Here is a 21,584-nt window from a genome sequence, read left to right on the forward strand (position 1 = left end):
TTCTCACATAAGTTTTTGACATGTCCAAAGTTATATGCAGATTTTCAACTGCCCAGCAGGTGTGTACCCCCAGCCCCCACATTATTCAATGGTGAACTATAATCCATAATTTGAATTTGCTATGTTTGTGGCATATTTCCATCATTAGGCTTACCTTGTTTACTTCTAATTCTGTTATGTTAATACTCTCAGCTACAGGGGCGCCTGGGTGGCTCAGTCGTTAAGTGTCTGCCTTCGGCTCGGGTCATGATCCCAGGGTCCTGGGATCGAGTCCCACATCGGGCTCCCTGCTCGGCAGGAAGCCTGCTTCTCCCTCTCCCACTCCCCCTGCTTGTGTTCCTTCTCTCACTGTGTCTCTCTCTGTCAAATAAATAAAATCTTTAAAAAAAAAAAATACTCTCAGCTACATAGGAGATTTTCTTTTAGTATTTTAGAATGGGAAAATTTTCATAGAAGGTTAAAAAAGGAATTGATCATTGTATGGTTATTTCCTATTAGATTTCTGCACAACACAGGAATAACTCATTTCATTTACTTGACACACTTGATTTCATTCTATATAATTCTGCATAGAACCATCACCAACATTCCTTTGCTTCCCTATGTAGCAAAACTCCTTGGGTTGTCTATACTGGATACTGTTGCCTAACATTTCTCTTCTCGTTCTCTCTCTTCTTAAACTCTTTACTATAAAATACCTTCAAATTTACAGAAAATTTTCAAGGATAGAACATTCACATACCCTTTACCTGAAGGAACCAATTATTATTTTGCCCTGTTTGTCTTTGCTATATATTTTTTTCGTAACCACTTGAGGATTTGTTGTACACATCATGCCCCTTTATCCCTAAATATCTCAGCATGTATTTTCCTTATTTTTAATTTATTTTTTAATTATTTATTTATTTACTTATTTTTTAGAGAGAGAGAGAAAGGGGTGGGAAGGGGCAGAGGGAGAGGGAGAGAGAGAATCCCAAGCAGGCTCCATGCCCAGCCCAGAGCCCAACTCGGGGCTCGATCTCAGGACCCTGAGATCATGACCTGAGCTGAAACCAAGAGGCCGATGCTTAACTGACTGAGCTACCCAGGCACCCCTCAGCATGTATTTTCTAAGAACAGGAGCCTTCTTTTGCAGACCACAGTTCAGTTATCAAATTTCTCATATATATGTCCATATCCAAATTTCACAAATTACCCTAATAAAGCCATTTTTGGAAATTATCTCCTGATCCAGGATCTCATTCAGAGTCATATGAATGCATTTAGAGCACTCTATTTGGCATCCGTTATCCTGAAACAATACCAGAGGCTATCTTTGTCTTTCACGACACTGACATTTTTTAAAGAATGCAGGTTGATTATTTTGTAAAGTATCTTTCAGCTTGGGTTCTTATGATGTTTCCTCTTTCTGGGGGTTGGAGCAAGAATACAACATAGGCGATGTCGTGTCCTCAGTGTATTACATCAGAAGTGTGTAATGTCAGCTTCTCCCATTATTGGGGATGTAAACTTTGATTACTTAGTGAAGATGGTGCCGCCTCTACAGTTGTCCACTAAAAAGCTACACAACTTTTCCTTTCCAATTAATAAATCAGTGGGAAGATACTTTGATACCATAAATTATACTGTTGCTTTTTAAACTTCCACTGAATAGTTTTAGTGTCCATCGATGATTTGGGCCTGAAGCAGTTATCACCATAAAAGTTGCAAAATGGTGGGGCACCTGGGTGTCTCAGTTGGTTAAGTGTCCGACTCTTGATTTTGGCTCAGGTCATGATCTCAGGGTCGTGAGATTGAGCCCCGTGTCAGGCTCCATGCTGGGTGTGGAGCCTGCTTAAGATTCTCTCTCTCCCTCTCCCTCTCCCTCTGCCCCTCCCCCCGCCTCTCTCTCTCTCTCTAAAAAAAAAAAAAAAAGTTGCAAAATGGTAATTTTCTAACTCTATTAGTTCCTCTGCATTATGGGTTGACACTGCAAGGAAGAGATTTCCCTTCTCATTTATTTACTTACTTGTTTCCTTACCATCAGTATGGATTCATGGATTCTTCTCTCAGTCAGTGGTTTATAATCAGCTCTTCCATTATTCATGTTGATGCTCAAAGTTTCCCATATTTGCTCAGAGGAACCCCCTGCAAGTCATCTCCTCTGTCATTTTTGTAATGGTCCCATCATTTCTCGAGCTCTCCCTTACCTTCCAGAATGACAAGAAGTTGCAGTTCTTGTATTTTGCCTGCCCCAGTCCTAGACTTGGCCATTTCACAGAGGAGGTCTGGTTTCTTTTAGTGAGAAATTGTGTTTTAAAAACAAAATCTGGGTTATAGATGTGTGACTAGGATGTTGTTGCTTCTAGCATAGAATAAAATGTGCTCTATTAAGTGCATAGTTCAGTGAATTTTGACAAATGTATATACCCGTGGTCAATTTTCAGTCTTTGTTGAACTTGATCTGTCATTAACAGCATTCGATACTGAGGATCTCACCTTCCTCCTTGCAGTATTGTCTTCACTACGCTTCTGGGAAATGATGGTTTTTCCCTATCCCCACTGTATACTCCTTAGTCTCCTTTGATTGTCTCTGCTCTTCTCTATACTCTTTCAAAGTTGAAACACTGCAGAACTCAGACTCTGATGCTTTTCTCATCTGTATATATGCCTACTCCCTAGGTAATCTCATCTGACAACTCCCAGATTTGTATCTCTAGCCCAGTCTTCTCCCCCAAGCGCTGGGTTTTATATCCACTTATTTCCATCTGACATCTGTGCCTGAATTTCCAATAGACATCCAAATTCAACATGTGCAAAGCTGAAATCCACCCCACACCCGGCCCACCTGTGGCTTTCCCATCTCAGGTGATGGCAGCTCCATTCTCCTAGTTATTTAGAGCAAAACCTTGGAGGTACCCAAAATATACACCAGATCCCTCCCTCCACTTCTTGTCCCTCCACTGGTCCTCCCATGATCTGAGCAGCCATCATCTCTTGCCTGGGTTATTTCAAGGGCCTCATAGCTGGTCTCACCACATCAAAGCTTTCTCTTACAACTGCTTGCCACATAGAATGACCCTTTTTAACTATATAGTGTGATCGTATCACTCTTCTCTCAAAACTTTGCAGTGGCGGGCTGCCTGGGTGGCTCACTCAGCCAGTTAAGCATCTGACTTGGACTCAGGTCATGATCTCAGAGTCCTGGGATCGAGCCCCACATTGGGATTCCCACTCAGGGGAGTCTGCTTTTCCCTCTCCCTCTGCTCCTCCCCCCTAACCCCCGCTCATGCTCTCTCTGTCTCTCTGTCCCTCTCTCAGATAAATAAATAAAATCTTAAACAAACAAACAAACAAACCTTTGCAGTGGCTCCTTATTTCATTCAGAGTACAGCCCAAGCTGTTACAATGGCCTACAGGACTCTGTATAATTCTCATGCCCTCCTCTGCTCTGAGACCTCATTTCTTACTCCTCCCTCTTCCTCTCCTTTCCATCCACATGGAATTCCTGCGGCTCCTCCCACATGCCAGCATGCCAGGCAGGCTCCCACTTCTAGGGGCATTCAAGCTGGTACCTCTGTAAGGAAGGTATTTCCCAGATATCTGCTTGGCCAGCTTCCTCATCTCCTTCACTTGACCAAACTATACCCTCTAATGAGGCCCACCCTGACTATCCAAACACAGAATGCCTGGTCCCTCACTTTCAGCTTTTCTGGCTTTTTCCCATTGTACTTACCACCACCTAACACATTTTTATAAATTACTTATTTTTTGTTTATTGGTTATCGCATGTCCCTTTGTGCTGGAACGTAAACTTCATGAGTACAGGGATCTTTGTTCTGCTCACTGGAGGACCTAGAACCAAAGGATCTCACTGAACATCTGTGTTTTAAATAAATGAATGAACCACTTTGTCCTGTACTTTGACTTGATAAATTGATAGAAATGAGTAAGAACCCACTAGTAGAACTGAGTCCACGTATACCATTTTTAATTTGGCTGTGTGCCTAACACCCAACTTCAGTTACACTCCTCTCTCTGGGTGTATGTTTGCCTCTTTCCACACATGAAATCTAGACACTTTAAAAACAGAAAGCATTTCAGTCAGGTGGGATTTCCAGAGAGCAGTGGGTTTTGCCTGCCCTGAATTAAGCCTTTGCATGCATAACACAGCCTAAGTAACAACCTGATTTTGGTCAGTCACTACCATCAGGGAGGGCCACGTTGCCCACTGTTTCCTCTACTTCTCTATCCACTGTGATTCTGAGTTCCCTAGAGAAGAAGGGGCGATGGGAGGAAGGGTGAAAGAATCCAAAATTTCTTTAGCTATGGACTATACGTTTTCCTAGTAGACTGTTCAGTTGACTCCAGATTCAAAATGGGTAGCAGATGTCACTTAGGTGGACCTGGAGTGATTCATAGAATTTCAGCTGAGATAAGACATACCTTGACAGGCATTCAAATAATGTGCCTGGGGTATTTCTGGACAATCACTGTGATGTCAACAGTCAAGTTTTGAAAGGCACATGTGACATGAGTATTAAAATATCTCTACTGACAGGAACAGACTTGCCTGGCCACTAGTAAAAAAGAATATACTCCATTAGAAAGTAGACACCCTCTCTGCTTCTTGTCCGGAAAATCTAGGTCACCTTTGTACTGAGATTCTTGATTCCTTTGCCCCTGGTGTTCCTGGGACATTAGGAAACATCTTCCTCATGTCTAAGCTAGTGTATTCTCAGCCCTTTTAATTCAGAGAGTGTAGGATGAGAACCTGGTTTAAATGCTGGAGGTTTGGTTTTAATATCATAGAAAAAAGCATAACTGTTCCTTTCAAATGCATGCAGAAGTATGCGGATTTCACATACTAAGCATACCAGCGCCATTAATAAGAAAATGAAGATTTTAATTTATATATTTCATGTCTTCTAAAATTACATTCAGAAATATCTTGACATTTTAATGAATGTAATATATAAGAAAGGTCATTTTTGTTCTAAGACAACTTCAAATGTAGAGTTAAATAGGCTGTATTTAAGAAAGCACTGAGAGCATATTTTAAGTTTATCTCCTTTATAATACATTGTGTTTTTTACATCAGGCTCCCTGCTCGTGGGGGAGCCTGCTTCTCCCTCTCCCTCTGTCTGCTGCTCCCCCGGCTTGTGCTCTCTCTCTCTCTCTTCCCCTGTCAAATAAATAAATAAAATCTTAAATATAATACGTTGTATTTTTACATAGTGGAGAAAATAGGGCTTTTTAAATATATAACGTCTGTATGTGATTACTTTCCACAGATACAACACACTCAGGGGAAATTGGCACTAAAAAAAAGGTGAAAAGACTGTTAAGCTTTCAAAGATACTTCCATGCATCGAGGCTGCTTCGTGGAATTATACCACAAGCCCCTCTCCACCTGCTGGATGAAGACTACCTTGGACAAGCAAGGGTGAGTTAGTCTCCTCTGTCACCTCCCAGGAGGTCAGTGGCCAAGAGCATGTACCTCAGCTGACAGTACCTGGGTTGGACTCCAACTTCTGCCACTGAGACCCTCTGTGACTCTGGCTAGTTAGTCAACACATCTGGACTTTTCCCTCAAATATGAAATGAGGTTAATAGAAACACCCAGCTCAGAGGGGTGATGCAGAGATTACATGAGGTAAAGCATGCTTACATGTTTTATATATTCATGCCTAGCACATGCTAGCTATTTTCATTTTTACAAATGGACAAAACGTATTTGCACAACACTATTTACTAAAGTGAAATTCTGGACTGATTGATTACCAATGAGAGAATAGCTAAAACTTTAAACCCATTGAATTGTCTCATTATAATAGCTATGCTGAAAGTAACCCAATAATTACCAACTCTTAATTCCACTTCTGTCTACCAATATGGTATGTAGTCCTTTTTATAATTTTATTTTATTTAAATAATTTTCACAAATTTTACAATCCTTTTTGCAATTCATTGATCAAAGGTTGAAATGAACATGTGACAATCTAAAAAAAAAAAAAGTTCACAAGTTATCTCTAGCCCAAACTGTCAAAAGAGTTTAAATTTCAGGATAAACTGCCACCATTTAAACAGAAATCAGAAGTAGAGTCTTAGAGTTTACATGCTAAGTAATATTATGCTATCTATGTACTATTAAGAAATTTATACTATTACTGTAGAGTATTAGTAACTAAGCAACAAGTAATATCAGAAGAACTAATTCCCAACTTTAGGTTTAAAAAAGGAAAAAAAAAAAATCACTCCTAACAACCCAAGGCCTGAGATTGAGTGAATATTTGTTTGTTTGTTTATTCATCTGGATGGTTGGTTGGTTGGGTGGTTGGTTGGTTGGGTGGTTGGCTGGAGAAAAAAGAGCAAGACTAAGCTCCCAGCCCTGGGGCATCAGTGACAGAGCATTCCTGTGGGGCCCTCCTCCAAGCATTCACCCCTCAAGAGAGATGACATTGAGATGTAGAAAGAACTGTGGGTCACAAGTCAGGATACCAGGGATCAAGTTCTGATTCTACTTTAGTATTTGACTTGGATAAAATGTTCACGCACACCAGATCTCACAGGTAACCTATTATTCCTTCATTTTTCTGATAATGCTGGAAGGTCTTTGTGTGCTGTGACAAGGCCCTTAGACTTTATTGGAAGATGCAGGGAAGACATTTAGGGGCAGGAAGAGGAGAGTGAGCTGGTCCTTACAGGAAGCAGTGACTTTGAGAAGAGAGGAAGGCCAGGCAAAGAAGCCACAGTGAGGATAGAATCCGTAACCACAGCTTTGCATCTGAGAGTTAAAGACCATTTAATTCTAAGCATGGGGGATTTAAAAAAAAAAAAAAAAAAAAAACAGGATAATAAGCCTACACTGGACAGTAGGTCTTTAAATTACCCAACATTTTCAATTGCCAACTCCAGTTTCCTATCTGTTAGAGTGGTTCATTTCACATTTAGTCCACGTTGAGCTGAGTAATGTGCTCAGCAATCATTTTGACTTCATTTTTAAAAAATTTGCTATAAACATCCTCCTTACGTATATAGTCATTTGCAATGTACAGACTTTACTGGACTACAGTTTTAACAGATATCGAATTTTATGTGTGCTTATTATATACAAACACCATTCTAAGCACTCCACATATATTATCTTCTTTAATCCTCACAAAAATGCTATTTTTCAAATAGGAAACTGAGGTACAGAGAGGTTAAGGAACTTGCCCAAACTCCCACAGCCAGTGAGAGATGTGGCTGGTACTGAACCAGATAGTCTGATTCCTTTCACGCTCTTGTTAGTAGCACGTAGAGCAAGATTTGTTTTACCACAAACCAGATAGCAATGTGCTACTATTTCCAACTTTTTAATTGTTTAATTCACTGTCTCAAAGTAAATGTTTGAGTCTCCAGTATGATTCATTTGAGTGCTGTTTTTCGTTTGCCTTTTCAGCATATGCTTTCCAAAGTGGGAATGTGGGATTTTGACATTTTCTTATTTGATCGCTTGACAAATGGTAAGTCACCCAAAAGAATCTTATTTCCGAACACTGTTATTCTTTTTCCCTTCCTTTTCGACTTTCCTAAGTCTATAGCCACTCAAGAAGGGCCAGGGCAGGGGAAAATTAATTCAGATGAAAAGTAAGGACTGAATTTGGCCTTAGAATCTTAAGACCGTTTTCCTTCTGGCCTTGATGATCCCAAAGGAATTTGGAAACCACAGATTAGATTCTTTCCTGGCAGAATACTTTGGCCACATCCAAATGGAGGAGGTTCATTGTTAGTCAGTGAAAACTAGAAACACTAAAGCTCGTCTGATCAGTCCTGAGCCCTATAGGGCAGGTGTCTTTACATTTTCACTGAGTGAGCTGAGGCTGGTCCAGTGCAGGTCTTGTTCAGATATGCTCGGCATCACTGGAGGAAAACATTGGCTGATGATGGGGTGTAAAACGTTAGGCTGCAGCTGAAGGGGAAAGTAGACATTCCCACTGGCTTCACTTTTAAAATCTTGGTGCCTATAAAGACTTTCCTAAAGAAAATAATAAAATTTGGTTATATATTCATCTGCCCATTAAACAAATGCCAATAGGCTTAGGGAGCCAATGAAAGACATCGTACCTGATGGTGACCTTCACATGTCCCACCGTATACCAGGCTTATACTTTAAGTCATTACGGATGGTTTTCTCACCATTCTGTTACTTGACAAATAACATACAGTTGAGATATACAGCCTAAGACCGTGAAGCCAACCGAGCTTTACACTGTGGAAAGCTAACTATACCATGTAGGGATGGAGCTCACAATCTTGTATTTCACTTTGCTCAAATCAACTGAGAAATGGGTACCAGTAGATGAAAGTAACTGTGAATAAAAGGATTTGCTCAAAAGAGAGTATAATCATGACTCTCATGGAAGATGAAATGAGCACATGTCAAAAATTTAACTCAATTAATTAGAGATCCATTAAGATGCTACAACTAGTTCAAGGGAAAATTCAAAGAACAACACATATGTAAACAGTAAGAAATGCTTAAATGGATTTATTAATAGCTGTAAAGCTGGGAAGAGGAAGTCAACTGTATTTTCACCTGAGAGATTTTTGTTTGCATGTTATGGACAAGAATCATTTGCAATGCTCTCAGTTATCTACAACTTTGAGAGTTGTAAAATAGCTCAAAGACAATGTAATCTGCAGAAATGCAGAATCAGGTGGCCCGGAAGAGTGTGCTTAGGCAATACTTTGTTTTCCACTTAAGACATCTAGTCATCATCTTGGTCCATTTCAAAGTCTTTCATAAATTCTCTAATGCTTTTCAAATTCAAAATCATTACTCTTTAGTCAATAATATTTCCTAAATGCTTACTAGTCATTATTGCTTCGATTTTGCATCTCTGCTGGCTTAAGTTCTAAACTATCTCATGGTCACATCTCACCTTGGGTGATTTCTCTTAAGGAACGTGGTGACTTAGATGTCCCTGTAAACCTAAGAATCAGTTGGGAGCAACTTAAGGCACATTGTAAGTGACCACTAAACTGTGTCTTTAAAAACTACACACAAACACAAACACACACACACACGTGTGTGTGTGTTTGTGTGTGTCACCACGATAAGCAGACTCTTAATGCTTTCATTGCCTTTGGTATAGAGAAATGTCTGACCTGGTTTGTTTCACTTGTACAATATGAGAAAACCTAGGACCAAACCATAGGAATAAGATCCTTCATACTTGGAAACATTCAGATTTAACAGGGAAAAGGAGACCTTTCATTACAGAAACTTTGGATCCTTTTGTCAATCTCGATATTTTAGTGGTGATAAAAATGAGTTAAAGCGGGGCGCCTGGGTGGCTCAGTCGGTTGGGTGACTGACTTCGGCTCAGGTCATGATCCTGGAGTCCCGGGATCGAGTCCTGCATCGGGCTCCCTGCTCGGCGGGGACTCTGCTTCTCCCTCTGACCCTCCTCCCTCTCATGAGCTCTCTCTCTCTCAAATAAATAAATAAAATCTTTAAAAAAAAAAAAAAAAAGACCTTTCCTGTCGGGGCACCTGGGTGGCTCAGTCGGTTGGGCGACTGCCTTCGGCTCCGGTCATGATCCTGGAGTCCCTGGATCGAGTCCCGCATCGGGCTCCCTGCTCAGCGGGGAGTCTGCTTCTCCCTCTGACCCTCCTCCCTCTCCTGCTCTCTCTCTCAGTCTCTCTCTCTCAAATAAATAAATAAAATCTTTAAAAAAAAAAAATGAGTTAAAGCAGGTGACTGTTTTCCTACAGGAAACAGCTTGGTAACACTGCTGTGCCACCTCTTCAACACCCATGGACTCATTCACCATTTCAAGTTAGACATGGTGACCTTGCACAGGTTTTTAGGTAAGTCTTCATTTCCATATTCTTACCTCCGTTCCCCTGAATAGTGACAGCCCATAATATTCTTTTTTTTTTTTTTTTTTTTTTCTTTCAGCCCATAATATTCTTTAACGTAAAGCGGCAAGAATGATAGCATGGAAGGTGAAGACCTCAAGTTAATCTGAAATTATCTCACCTTAATTTTTATATATGGTTCACCCATTTTAATCAGTAAAAAAAGATTATTTACTTGATTAGCTATGTTTACAATAGATCAAAACAATATAAAGAAAACCATCAAGAGCATGTAACTGTTACAGAAATTACTGATCTGCTTACATATCAGCAAAACCCCAGTAATGTATGCCTCAGATAATTCCGATCTGGACATGAGTTGTTAAAAATCTTCAATAGGCTTTTTTTTTTTTAATATAAGAAGAACTACCATTTACGTAGCGCCCACTCTATGCAAGATGCTCTCAGTATGTTATTTCTAACCATTTCAACAACTCTGCAAGTTGGGTGTTGTCACCACCATTTGGCGCACAGTTAAGGAAAAGTAGAAAGAGGTTTCATAACTTGCTCAAGGTCAACAACTTGTAACTGGCAGAACCTCAGGCCAAGCCCAGGTCTGTCTGACTTGAAAGTCCGCCATGTTTCCACTCAACTCCACCCCGTCACTCTCTATCAAAAACAGCCCCAGTTCTTACTGGACTTAATGCACACACTTATTTATCTGCCAAATTATCCAGGGCACATTTTTAATCACCATATAACTTCCTGCTGCCGCTTAGCATGTTTCTGGCTTCTTTGATGTGTCCTATGGCTGTGCTTTGAATTTCAAAGCTGACTTGATGCCTTGATGCCTCCAGAGTAAAGTAACAGAGACATGATAGCAACAGAAGGAATGACAACCAGACCTATATGGTGCTGACATATGCTGGGACTAAGGACTTGCATGTATTAACACATTTCATTCGTAGAGCAGCCCTTTGAAATTGGAGCTATTGTTATTCCCATTTTATAGAGAAAAAAGACTGAGGAAACTTATGGTTAAGTAATTTTCCCAACACATATAATAAGGGAAAGAGCCAAAGTTTAAATATAATTGTTTTTAGAAACCCGTAAAATAAATAATAATTGGCAAAAGAAATTTTTGAAACCAGCTACATGGCTCGGTTCCAGAAACACAAATAACTTCAGGCTAACTGAATGATTTCTTGAGCAAAGTATTGGCCACAAATGGGCCAAATAATTTTTATTTGTCTAAAGAAAGAGAACACAGATCCTTTGGACATGTGTATGCCCGCAGAGTAATGTAAAGAACGAAAAGATTTGATGACAGAAATAACACCCGAATTCAGGGCTGGACTCGTAAAACGGACTGAGAAAGTATGGCCACACTTGCAGATCTGGACATTCTATACACACTGAATGTATTGCATCCTCAGCATCTTAAGCTAAAGCAGGCTAATGGCTTCTGTAATTAGCAAAACCAAATCACCCTGCTTATGTCTCTACTTGGTTCCAAGAGCACTCTGGTCCTTAAATTGGAAGGGCATGAGAGATGCTAACTTAATCTGAATGAGATAGAGATAAAACCAAGGAGTTTGCCATTGGATCAACACAGTACTTTGAACTTCTGCCTGAAGAAGCGTCAGATTTACTTTGGTCAGTCTTTGCTATTCAAGTGCTAAACCAATCTTTGGATATCAGGGCTCTTTAAAAGGAAACCTCTGTAATGGAATATTATTCATAAATGGCAGCAAACTTAAATAATTAAACTATAGTGTGAAATAAAGTTGTCCTCTTCCTACATATTTATTTTTCCCATGAATGAAAGCCTTGATGAACGCCAGAAAGGAGTGATTTATGAAGGTGGTGAGGAATCCCAAGGGCCTCACAAATCCTTTTAGCCTTTCTCCCATCTGCCCTCCCCCTCCTCTTCACTAAAAACAGCCCAGTAGAACTGCCAAGCTTGCAAACCACGTTTATTTTTAAAAGATCCCCAGGCTGCACATTTTGGAGACACTGATATTTTTAAGCAAAAGGGATCCTCAGTAGGTCTGAGCTTAGTCTGCCCTTCCTGTTTTGGTTTTAGCTGATGAGTTATCTGTTTGCCTCCTAGTCATGGTTCAAGAAGATTACCACAGCCAAAACCCATATCACAATGCTGTTCATGCAGCTGATGTCACCCAGGCCATGCACTGCTACCTGAAGGAGCCAAAGGTAAAGCAAGACCCGGCTGCCTCCTCAGCCCTGCGGAGGTGTCAAATAAACTGCCTGCTAAGTCCCAAATCACCCAACATAGCAGAATAACTGTGTATGGGTCATTCACACTAGGAATATAAATTATTTCTATGAAAGTTCCGGGATCAGCTTTGTAAGTTATATAATACACATGAAAGAGGGTGTAAATTTCCTGAGGGCTTTTTTTCCCATAATTTCTGTACTTGTCAAGACTGCATTAGGACAAAAACAACCCTTTCTGTGACAATCTACATCTTAGATATATTCAAAAGCCTCAAGAAATTAATTGTTTTGCCTTGGACCTCTGCCTCAAATGGTACCAGCAGTGAAATGCTCTGGAAAAAGTCTCTCGCCTCATGGGTTTTGATTGACAAGTAGAATCAAAACTCCTCAAGACGAAAGCTCCATTTCCTACTAAGCCAACAGGGCATCCTGATTCAGGCCCAAGAGAACTTGTCAACTCCAAAGATCCCAGAGCAAGTGTGTTCTGATGCAATAAAGCAATCCAAAACTAAAAGCATAGCAATAATAATATGCACTACTTGAAATCTAAGCATTTCTTAACCATATATAACTGAATTGGCTTAACATACATGATGGATTTTCTTAAGGTTTTTCTAAAATGATATCCTCGTCCAAGTCTCTGTTTAGTTTGATCAGTTTTAATATCAGTCACTAAACACACAGGTGCCAGACAGGCATTCTCAGGAGAAAACTGGGTAGATAGATGCCCAGCCTTGTACAATATCCCATTAAAGGTTGCGTTTTTTAATCTGTAAGTTGTCTGAAAGTTCTAATATATCATACAGTAGTATATTTAAATTTAGTACTGGATTCCCATTCTCCTGCTTGTTTTCATAGCTACCAAAAAAAATGACAGATTCTTACACATTCCCCCACTATTTATTACACATTGAAGAAATATGCAAACTTTGTAATTCAGCCCACTCTTGATTCCATATTCCCAGTGGCAATGATACAGTGGATGATTGAAATACACAAATGATTTTTTTTTAAATGTGTCCATTACTTTGGCTTTAAAATTTTCCTTCATTCACTGCTTTCTCTCAGAGCAAGGCTGACTTCAGGCTCTGCCTTCTCGCTGCTCACCAGAGAGCAGTCTTGCCAATAGGCAGCACCACACCCTGCACCAATAAAAAGAAACAAGAGTAGCAGTAGGAAGAGGAGGGTAGTTGGATGAATGATCCAGAACAATTTGACTTGCTTAATTACTTTCCACACTGTCCTTTTTTCCCCCTGCAATTCTATGGGGCTATCACCTCACTGACCACTGCCTCAAGAGGGTAAAGGTCAGGATGGAAAGCCTGAAAAATACTGTCATAATTCATACAGTTTGATTTAGCCAAAACAAGCACTAACCTATGTGGGTAAACACCAATCGATCTCCCAATGTGATTTTTTTAACAGCTCGCCAGCTTCCTCACGCCTCTGGACATCATGCTTGGCCTGCTGGCTGCAGCAGCACACGATGTTGACCATCCAGGAGTGAATCAGCCATTTTTGATCAAAACTAACCACCATCTCGCCAACCTATACCAGGTAAGGGGGCCCAGCGTTGAGTCACAGTTCAGCCAACAGTCTTCAGCCCAGTGTTGGAGCCTGCATCTCACCTTTGGAGATAGCCTTCCTTCAGGGTCAGCCACAATGACAACCACAGCCAAAGAGCATGGATTTGAAATAGGTCCAGGATATTCCCCAAGGAAGATTAAATTTGTTTACAAAGGTATCCAAGGAATTCCTTTCTATCCAAAGCAGATTTGAAATTGTGCAGAGTAAAACAGGATCTCTGAGCCTACCCTCTCAGGATCTGAGAATATCTGTCTCCCTGGACACCGTCTCATATATAATGGCCAGTTGAAGCCAGTCTTTGTAGGACTTCTATAAATGATAATTCCCAGGTGCAATCCTAATTCAAACTTAGGTTTCTAAGACTATTTCTGATCTTGACTGGCCTCCAGGTCAGAGGTATGTTATCAAAGATAATAGGCGTACTTTGTTGTTCTAAAATAGCTCAGCAGCATGAGTAGGTTGGCCTGGGGACCTTTTATCTCTGATGTTATTTAAGACAGTAAAACTTATATCATAGATGAATAACTCCCAGAATTTTCAGGGTGGTCCTTTGGAGACCTTTGGTTGTCATTCACAAAATCACTGCATACAAGGTAGTCATTGATCTCAATTCTAGTAGATCTTTGAGAAACACAATGCTAAAAAATTCTTGACAGATCTCCATAAAACACCTGCATTATACAAAATGTTACAGCTTGAGGATGCATTTATTTCCAATAAAGCACAATCGGCACATGAGAAAAAGCCTTTCTCCATCCAGTTGATTAGCTTTTAGCATAGGTAGGAACTGACATTCCAACATTTATGGATCCACCTGGTATGTATCCAGTGCTGGGCTCTCTTGAGCGGCCAGCCAGCACCCGGAGCCAGGACAGATGTGGCCACATTGAGGGGACAAGATGACAGAACTAAGAAAGCCTTTGATGATGAGCTACAAACTAAACAAAGAAAAATAAAAACTGAAGCTAAACTTTCTACAAGCGTCTCAGAAGCTAAATTTATTGCTTGAGAAAAACACAGACATGAATGACTGGACTGAAAGCCCCCAGATAGATTTTCTATTCCTGTCAATGCTGATTTTTTTCAAATGTCTTTTATTAGACAAAGGAAATCAATCAACAAAATAGGCTATTTGTTCCTTTCCCATATAAAGTAAATGCTTACATAATTCTAATTTCTTGTCATCAAATAAATCATGTCAATGAAGTTTAAGAGAGTGTCTGCGGCTACTGACCAATTGGTACATAAAATGAGGGTCATAATACTGCACTTTGACATGTAGTACATATAAAACATGTGATGGATTCACATCTAGACAGGAAGTTAAAAAGAAATATGCCAGATGTTAAAAACAAGAAAGTCGTTGTAGAATTTCATAAGAATTAAGTACTCATTGCTAATTAACAAAAATTGATTCTCAAAAAGACTAGTCCATCTTATTCAGATATTAAAACTGTTCTCAAAAAAAAATGGATTCCTTACTCAAATGTTTGAAGTGCAGGTAATTTTTAATAGTTTTTATTTAATCTCCTTGTTAGAAATAAACATTTCAATATTGGGGTGCCTGGGTAGCTCAGTCACTTGAGCCTCTGACTCTTGGTTTCAGCTCAGGTCATAATCTCAGGGTCATGAGATTGAGCCCCTCATCAGGCTCTGTGCTCAGCATGAGTCTGCTTGAGATTCTCTCCCCCTCCTCTGATCCTTCCCCCCACTTATGCACGCTCACTATCTCTCTCTCTCTCTCTCAAATAAATAAATAAAATCTTTTTAAAAAATAAAAAATAAACATCCCAATACAACCAAATTCTGCAGCCTTTTCATTACAACATATAGTCTTGTATATTTTTAATCAGCAACTATTTATTGCATATATCATATGATATACTAAGATATACTAAGATCTAGGAATACAAAGATGAATAAAGTATAATCTCTGCCTTCAACATTTGTTCAAACTCAGATGCTCAAAATGTGCAAAATCTAGGAAGACTTAATCTCAGTTTGAAAAAGCTTTGGGGAGCTAGCTAAAGATATACATATAGCTGTAATTTTTTTAAGTCTTTAAAGGGTAAGGACCTGTTCTGTTCTTTATATTCAAAACTGTTACTATAATCAAATGAGCTATTATTTTTTCTAGCAGTGAATTTATCCATCTGAACTGTCTGGCCCAATCCTTGACAGGAAAGACAAGGATCCTTTTGATAATAACTAGAAAGAGTTGGGATATAGGACTTGAAAACGGCATGCAGAATAAATCTTCATCAGTCTCCTGCTCAACAGGTCTTAGGACCTCTTGGAAGCTAGGTAGAGACCCTTGACTTTAGGTTTTAGAAATAGTGTTTAAAAAAAAAAAAAAAAGGAAAATAAATAGTGTTGAAGGCAAACCGGGATCATACAGTATCATAAAGATATTTCTACTATCTTAGAGCTCACTAGGATAAAAGCTGAAATTTTTATCAGCCAAACTGGGACGTAACATATTAAAAGTAAAAATTGTTAAGAGGACCTGAAAATATTATGAGATTTCCGTTCTGTCCAAAAAATTTCTGTTGCCTTTTATATTTGGCTATATATACCATCATTTATTAACTATCAGAGGGAATTTCAAAATAATAAAGAAAATTCTATGTGAAATATAGTTCAACAAATTATATAACCTTTATTCAATGTTTACCATGACTCAAAAACTGTGTTAAATGCTTTTGAGGCATTGTATGAATTTACTCTGCACAATAGTCCAGTTAGGTGGGTACGATTATCATACCAACTTTCCAGAAAGAGGAAGATTGATACTTAGGAAAGACAGGGGGTTTTCCTGAAAATAAATAGCTAATTAATGGCAAAGCCGGAATAAGTGTTTTGTCTCCAAAGCAGGAGTGACTCAGCGCTATACACAAACCGCCTCTGAAATTCACATGGATCACCTACTCTCCAGTGCGGGGCACTAGGAGCTCTCCACCAGGTTTCCTCCTGCAGGGAGGGAGACAGGGATTAGAGCCAAGGGGCTTCAAGCGGGAGGGACTCTGTGAAGTACTCTTCAGGGCATAGCTACAAAGTATAATGGAAAGACAGGAACTGATGCTACAGATGTCCTGGGGGAGGGAGGAACCTCAGGGAGGAAGAACTGTAAACGGGCCTCGACGTGTAACGTTCAGAGTAGCAGAGCTGAGGGAGGGCACTGGAGACAGCATGAGCTGGTAGACTTTTGGGATTAAAACCCCCAACTCCAGGATAACTGAAAACAGACTGTCTCTGTGGCCATTAGCTGAGCATAGGAACAGCCCCTGCTTTCAGATCAGTGTCTTAGGCATATTTTCATTAAGTGTATATTCTCTCTTTTGTAGAAGCTTCTTCTGTAGATTAGCTATACAGAACATGACCTGGGTCAGAAAATCTCTGCTCCGCACCAAGCTGTAGATGAGGAACTGACATAACTTCAGGTTTTCAATTTCAAGGAAAAAAGATGATGTTACCTAATATATAAACTGAGCCAGACCATTAACAACACATGATATTTAAAATCTTTGCCAATGTAGACTTTCAGCCTACCAAGAACCTATTGGTTGAGACATGAATGAACTTTCAGGAAACTGTGTGCCGATTTTCAGAGGATAGACCTATGCGCTTCTTTCTAGGGTAAGGATATATTATTAATATACACTCATATTTTAAAACAAGTTATAGATTCTGAAAATATTAGGAACCATGGTAATGGTTAAAAATATATGTATATACACTACGTATATATATTACACAATATATTGTGATTATATATATACACACACCAAAAAAAATTATACACACCCACGCACACACATTTGGTTAATGAGAATCCAGTAGAGAAGATGTGCCAGGAATTATGTGGGCTGAGAACACCCTGTGCGTGACTTTCTACAATCTAGCTTTTCTATAAATGAGATAAAATGGAAGAGAGCTTCCTCTCCCTCCTTTTGTTGGCTGTGCTATTTTGGGCTCCAATAAATAAGAAGATCACTGCATAACACCCAGCCTGTGCTTCTGCCCTGAGATAAAGAGCCAGGGCAGCTGGAGTGAGGGCCAGGTTAGAGGGCTCCTTCCCATTGTCGGCTGTCTGGACCAGACTCACTAGCTGAACTGCCAACCCAAGGTCAAAATGAAGGTGATAAAAGCACTTCCACCTGGCACCTCTTTCAGCAGAGTGGAGGCCATCCAGATGTCCCTGGTGGACTGAGAGAGAAAGGAACATGCGAGACATCGAACCGAGCACTTACCTTCTGTCCCTCCACCCTGCAACCCCTCACCCCTGCGCTCAGCACTTGAGCAAAGTAAGCATTAAGTCAGATAGGATATTGGTTATTACAATAAGGACTATTGCAAAAAGAATCACTTTCAGCTCCATTTCAAATTTAATTCCTTTTGATTGGGTCTAACTACATCTTAGCTAGTGACAGAGCAACCTAATGAATAAAATAATTAATCATTGTTCCTTACCGTGTAATATGTTTCATAATACTAAATTCTGTACTGTCTTACAGAAGTTTATAATCATTTTTCTTAGTCACTTATCACAAGCACTTAAAGCAGATCAGCATTTTTTTTTAAGATTTTATTTATTTATTTGAGAGAGAGAGATAGAGAGGGCACGAGCGGGGTGAGGGGCAGAGGGAGAAGCAGACTCCCTTCTGAGCAGGGATCCCGATGCGGGGCTCGATCCCAGAACCCTGGGACTATGACCTAAGCCAAAGGCAGACGCTTAACCGACTGAGCCACCCAGGCACCCCAGGTCAGCATTTTTAACCACTTTTTGCTCTTACTGACTCTGAGCCATAAATAGGAAGTTGACAGAGCCAGGAGAAATATTCCTGCCACATGGTCCTATGACCCCTACTCGGACAAGCAACGGCAAAGATGATACATAACCTCACAATTTCTGCAGTATCAATGGTGTTTTGGGGCCAGTCATGTGAAAATTGCAGGAAGAAGGCTCAAATTGGATTTTCTGTTTCATAAAGTTTCTGCTGTTCACTGTGAGATAGCTGGCGTGTGGCCTGTCCGGGGCCCTCATCTGAACATGGGCCTGCCCCACAGACAGCAATTGGTGTCCACGTTCCTTGGTCTCAGAGCACTGTTTTGGGCGGATGCAGATGGAACAAGAGAAAGGTGTCTTCCAACAGGCAGGAAACGTGGCAGGCGCTACAGCTTTACCAAGGGCCAAGGTCTGGTTTCGGGCTCAAGGAGCTTCTGTCCCTCTGAGCCCTCCTGGGCTGGGGGCTTGCAGCGTTACGGACGGGCCCACATGGCTTGTCAGGCAACTCCATGGTCTCCTCGAGTCTTGTTTCCCTGTTTCATGAGCAAGTAAAAATGAAAACACACACTCCGTTCCTATTGTTTTTCTTCCTGTAACCTCTGTTTTAGAAGGTGTCACTAACTCTGATTCCTATGGTACACCAGACTCAGTTTATCAACATATTTTAATCAAAGAAAGTATCTGGTAAATAGGGGGGAAGCAGCTGAGCGCTGCCTTGCATGAGAGCAGATCTGCTCTGCCAGATTCTTTGACAAATAGACTCTTGTTTTAATTTGAAAACCTGTGTTGGTGGTTTATTAAATGCCCGGTGCGATGTTAGTCGGGAACAGAGGGATTGTTTTGTTCTTAGAGTGGATAATACTTGATAATTCAGCGCAAAGGGAAACATAGGTTTTGCCACAGGAGTTTTAAGAGTTTTATTTTTTTCCAAATTAAAACTCTACTAAGTTATGTTGCCACAAAGGTGGATATGTACTCTTTCAACTTTAGGATAAAGATCATCTTTAAAGCTACAAATATAAAGAATCTGGGACATGAGAACACAGTGTCACTGGGATCATGCAAAACTGCTGAGCCAATGTTTCTTCGAGGTAGACAGATGTGGTACCTAATGTGGGACTCCAAACAGGGGGGGGATGTCAACAGATATTAGGTGGTATCATTTCATCCTATGCTCAGATCTTCCCCAGCATTTAGGATGATTTTCTTCTTTCTTCAGTCTAGCGCTTTCTGCTATTGGTCTTTGAACCACTGTGAAAGCCAGAGGACTCTGTAAGAGCAGAGCCAACCCCTGTGAGTGAGGACACAGGTAACTCTGGCCACTGCCCATGAAGCACCAGGATGTCCCCGCCAGCTCACGGCAGCCTCCCCCCTGAATGCACGGCACCTACATCATCCTCTTGTCTACACACAGCCTCGCCCAGCTCCAACCCTCCCTCTGCTGTGCAGCCAGGATGAGTTTCCTGAAATTCAAATCTGACCCCACGGGTGACGGCTTAAAACCCCCTTATCCTCAGGATCGAGTCCAAATGTCTTCACACAATTTACAGACTCTGTTATGATCTGGCCCCGCTACCCTTCCAGCTTCACTTCCTGCTATTACTCAACTAGGCCTCTGTGCATCCTCCAGCCTGAACTACTTTTAGATTCCCAAACCTGTCACTCATTCTCTTATTCATTCAACAAATATTCATGGAGAACTTAATACATCCCAGGTACTGGGAATATGGAAGATGATCAAAACAAATCAAAATCCCTGCTATCCCTCCTCTCTACTGACTGTACTTCCTGATTCCTCTCTAACTCACTCATCCTTTTTAGCTCAATTTGGACATATCTTTTTCCTGAAAACCTTCTTTTTCTTTAAAAGCCCGTTTTCCCTCCTCCTCCTGTAAGATTTCCCAGCCCTTCATTACTTACCCTATCCCAGTGTTCATGTCTCTAAATTCCCATTGGCTGGTTGGCTGTCCACACCCCCGCCCCACATGGTCTGCAAGCTTCTGGGTACCTACCTCCTTCACTGCTGTGAAGTGCTGGTGTTCAGTGGATATTGGTTGGGTGGTAGGAGCTTTGCTGGAGGAGTAAGGAGAAGGATGGATGGATGGATGGGTGTACAGAATGGATGCATGCAGCAGGAAAGACAGAATCTGAGTAACACTGAGAGATCAGGAATATTGGCAACAGCGAAGATGCACAGAGACCCTGAGTGGAAATCTGCCCAAGCAGAAGCAGCAGCACTCAGACCAGGGAGACCACCAAATCAGCACGCACACCCACTGTCCACTTCCTGTTGGTTATTAAATTCTTACTACATGAAGAATGAAAAGCACTGATTGAAAATTTTCTTTATAATCATCTTCTTTGTTTATCTTGGAATTGACAAATGCTATCTGATGCATGTTATTTCTGGAATCCTTTACTTGATCCTGGCTATCTGCAGATGAGTAGTGGGAAAGAGCTCATCGCTGTAATAATTTAAAAAAATCTCTTTAGTTTCCGCCTAAATCTAAGGATTTCCCAGAAGAAGACCCCAAGTCTGGCTTCTTTCAGGTATTGGCCCAAAAAAATTAACAGAACTCTTTTCTTTTTACAGCTTTTTTAAACTTTGGGAGCTACTGAACTTTTAGGTTTCGGAAGTTAATTAGTCAGTATCCATTCAACAAATATTGAGTTGTTCAAGTGGCACTGTGCCACATACTGGGACACAAAGATAAGTAAGATCTGCTCCCTGCTCTCAGTGGTGATCATGTATGGCAGCAGTTTTCAGACCAGGCCCGTGGGCCCAGGGGGATACACGAAGATTTTCCACGGGCTACACGGGCATGAATAGTGCTAACAGAATCCATTTTAAGGCCCTTAAACTGACCCGCCTGGAATGTACTTGCAAGGCAGTCAAGCCAGCTCTCACTTTGCAAAAGAAGAACATATCTCTTACCCATTCTGCAGATTGCATAGTGCCCCCCACACCGATATTGCACGTTGTCCCAACAAAGGAGCAACTAAAAATATTAAAGTTTCCTATAATTAAAAATTATAACTCTCCCATAATTAAAAATTATAACTCTCCCAGCCATCGCATAAATAGATGTATTGCCAGAAAATTTGTATTCTTATGCACAATTTTTTTTTCCAAATTGGCCATAAC

At 40.6% G+C, this 21,584-nt stretch overlaps 1 protein-coding gene across 3 annotated transcripts in view; it reads left to right on the forward strand.

Moving 5' to 3' along the window:
- Positions 1 to 21,584, forward strand: part of PDE7B (phosphodiesterase 7B) — a 308,745-nt gene that overhangs the window by 263,431 nt on the left and 23,730 nt on the right. For all 3 annotated transcript variants that reach the window (XM_006738750.3, XM_031033949.2, XM_031033951.2), the window contains 5 exons: positions 5,274 to 5,425; positions 7,424 to 7,487; positions 9,742 to 9,837; positions 11,942 to 12,042; positions 13,492 to 13,623. In XM_006738750.3, the coding sequence (XP_006738813.1) occupies positions 5,274 to 5,425; positions 7,424 to 7,487; positions 9,742 to 9,837; positions 11,942 to 12,042; positions 13,492 to 13,623 (545 nt within the window). The remainder of the gene's footprint in view (positions 1 to 5,273; positions 5,426 to 7,423; positions 7,488 to 9,741; positions 9,838 to 11,941; positions 12,043 to 13,491; positions 13,624 to 21,584) is intronic.

Source organism: Leptonychotes weddellii, chromosome 8, assembly GCF_054177405.1.
Source record: "Leptonychotes weddellii isolate Sample4059 chromosome 8, ASM5417740v2, whole genome shotgun sequence".
In the NCBI taxonomy this organism is placed as follows: Eukaryota; Metazoa; Chordata; class Mammalia; order Carnivora; family Phocidae; genus Leptonychotes; species Leptonychotes weddellii.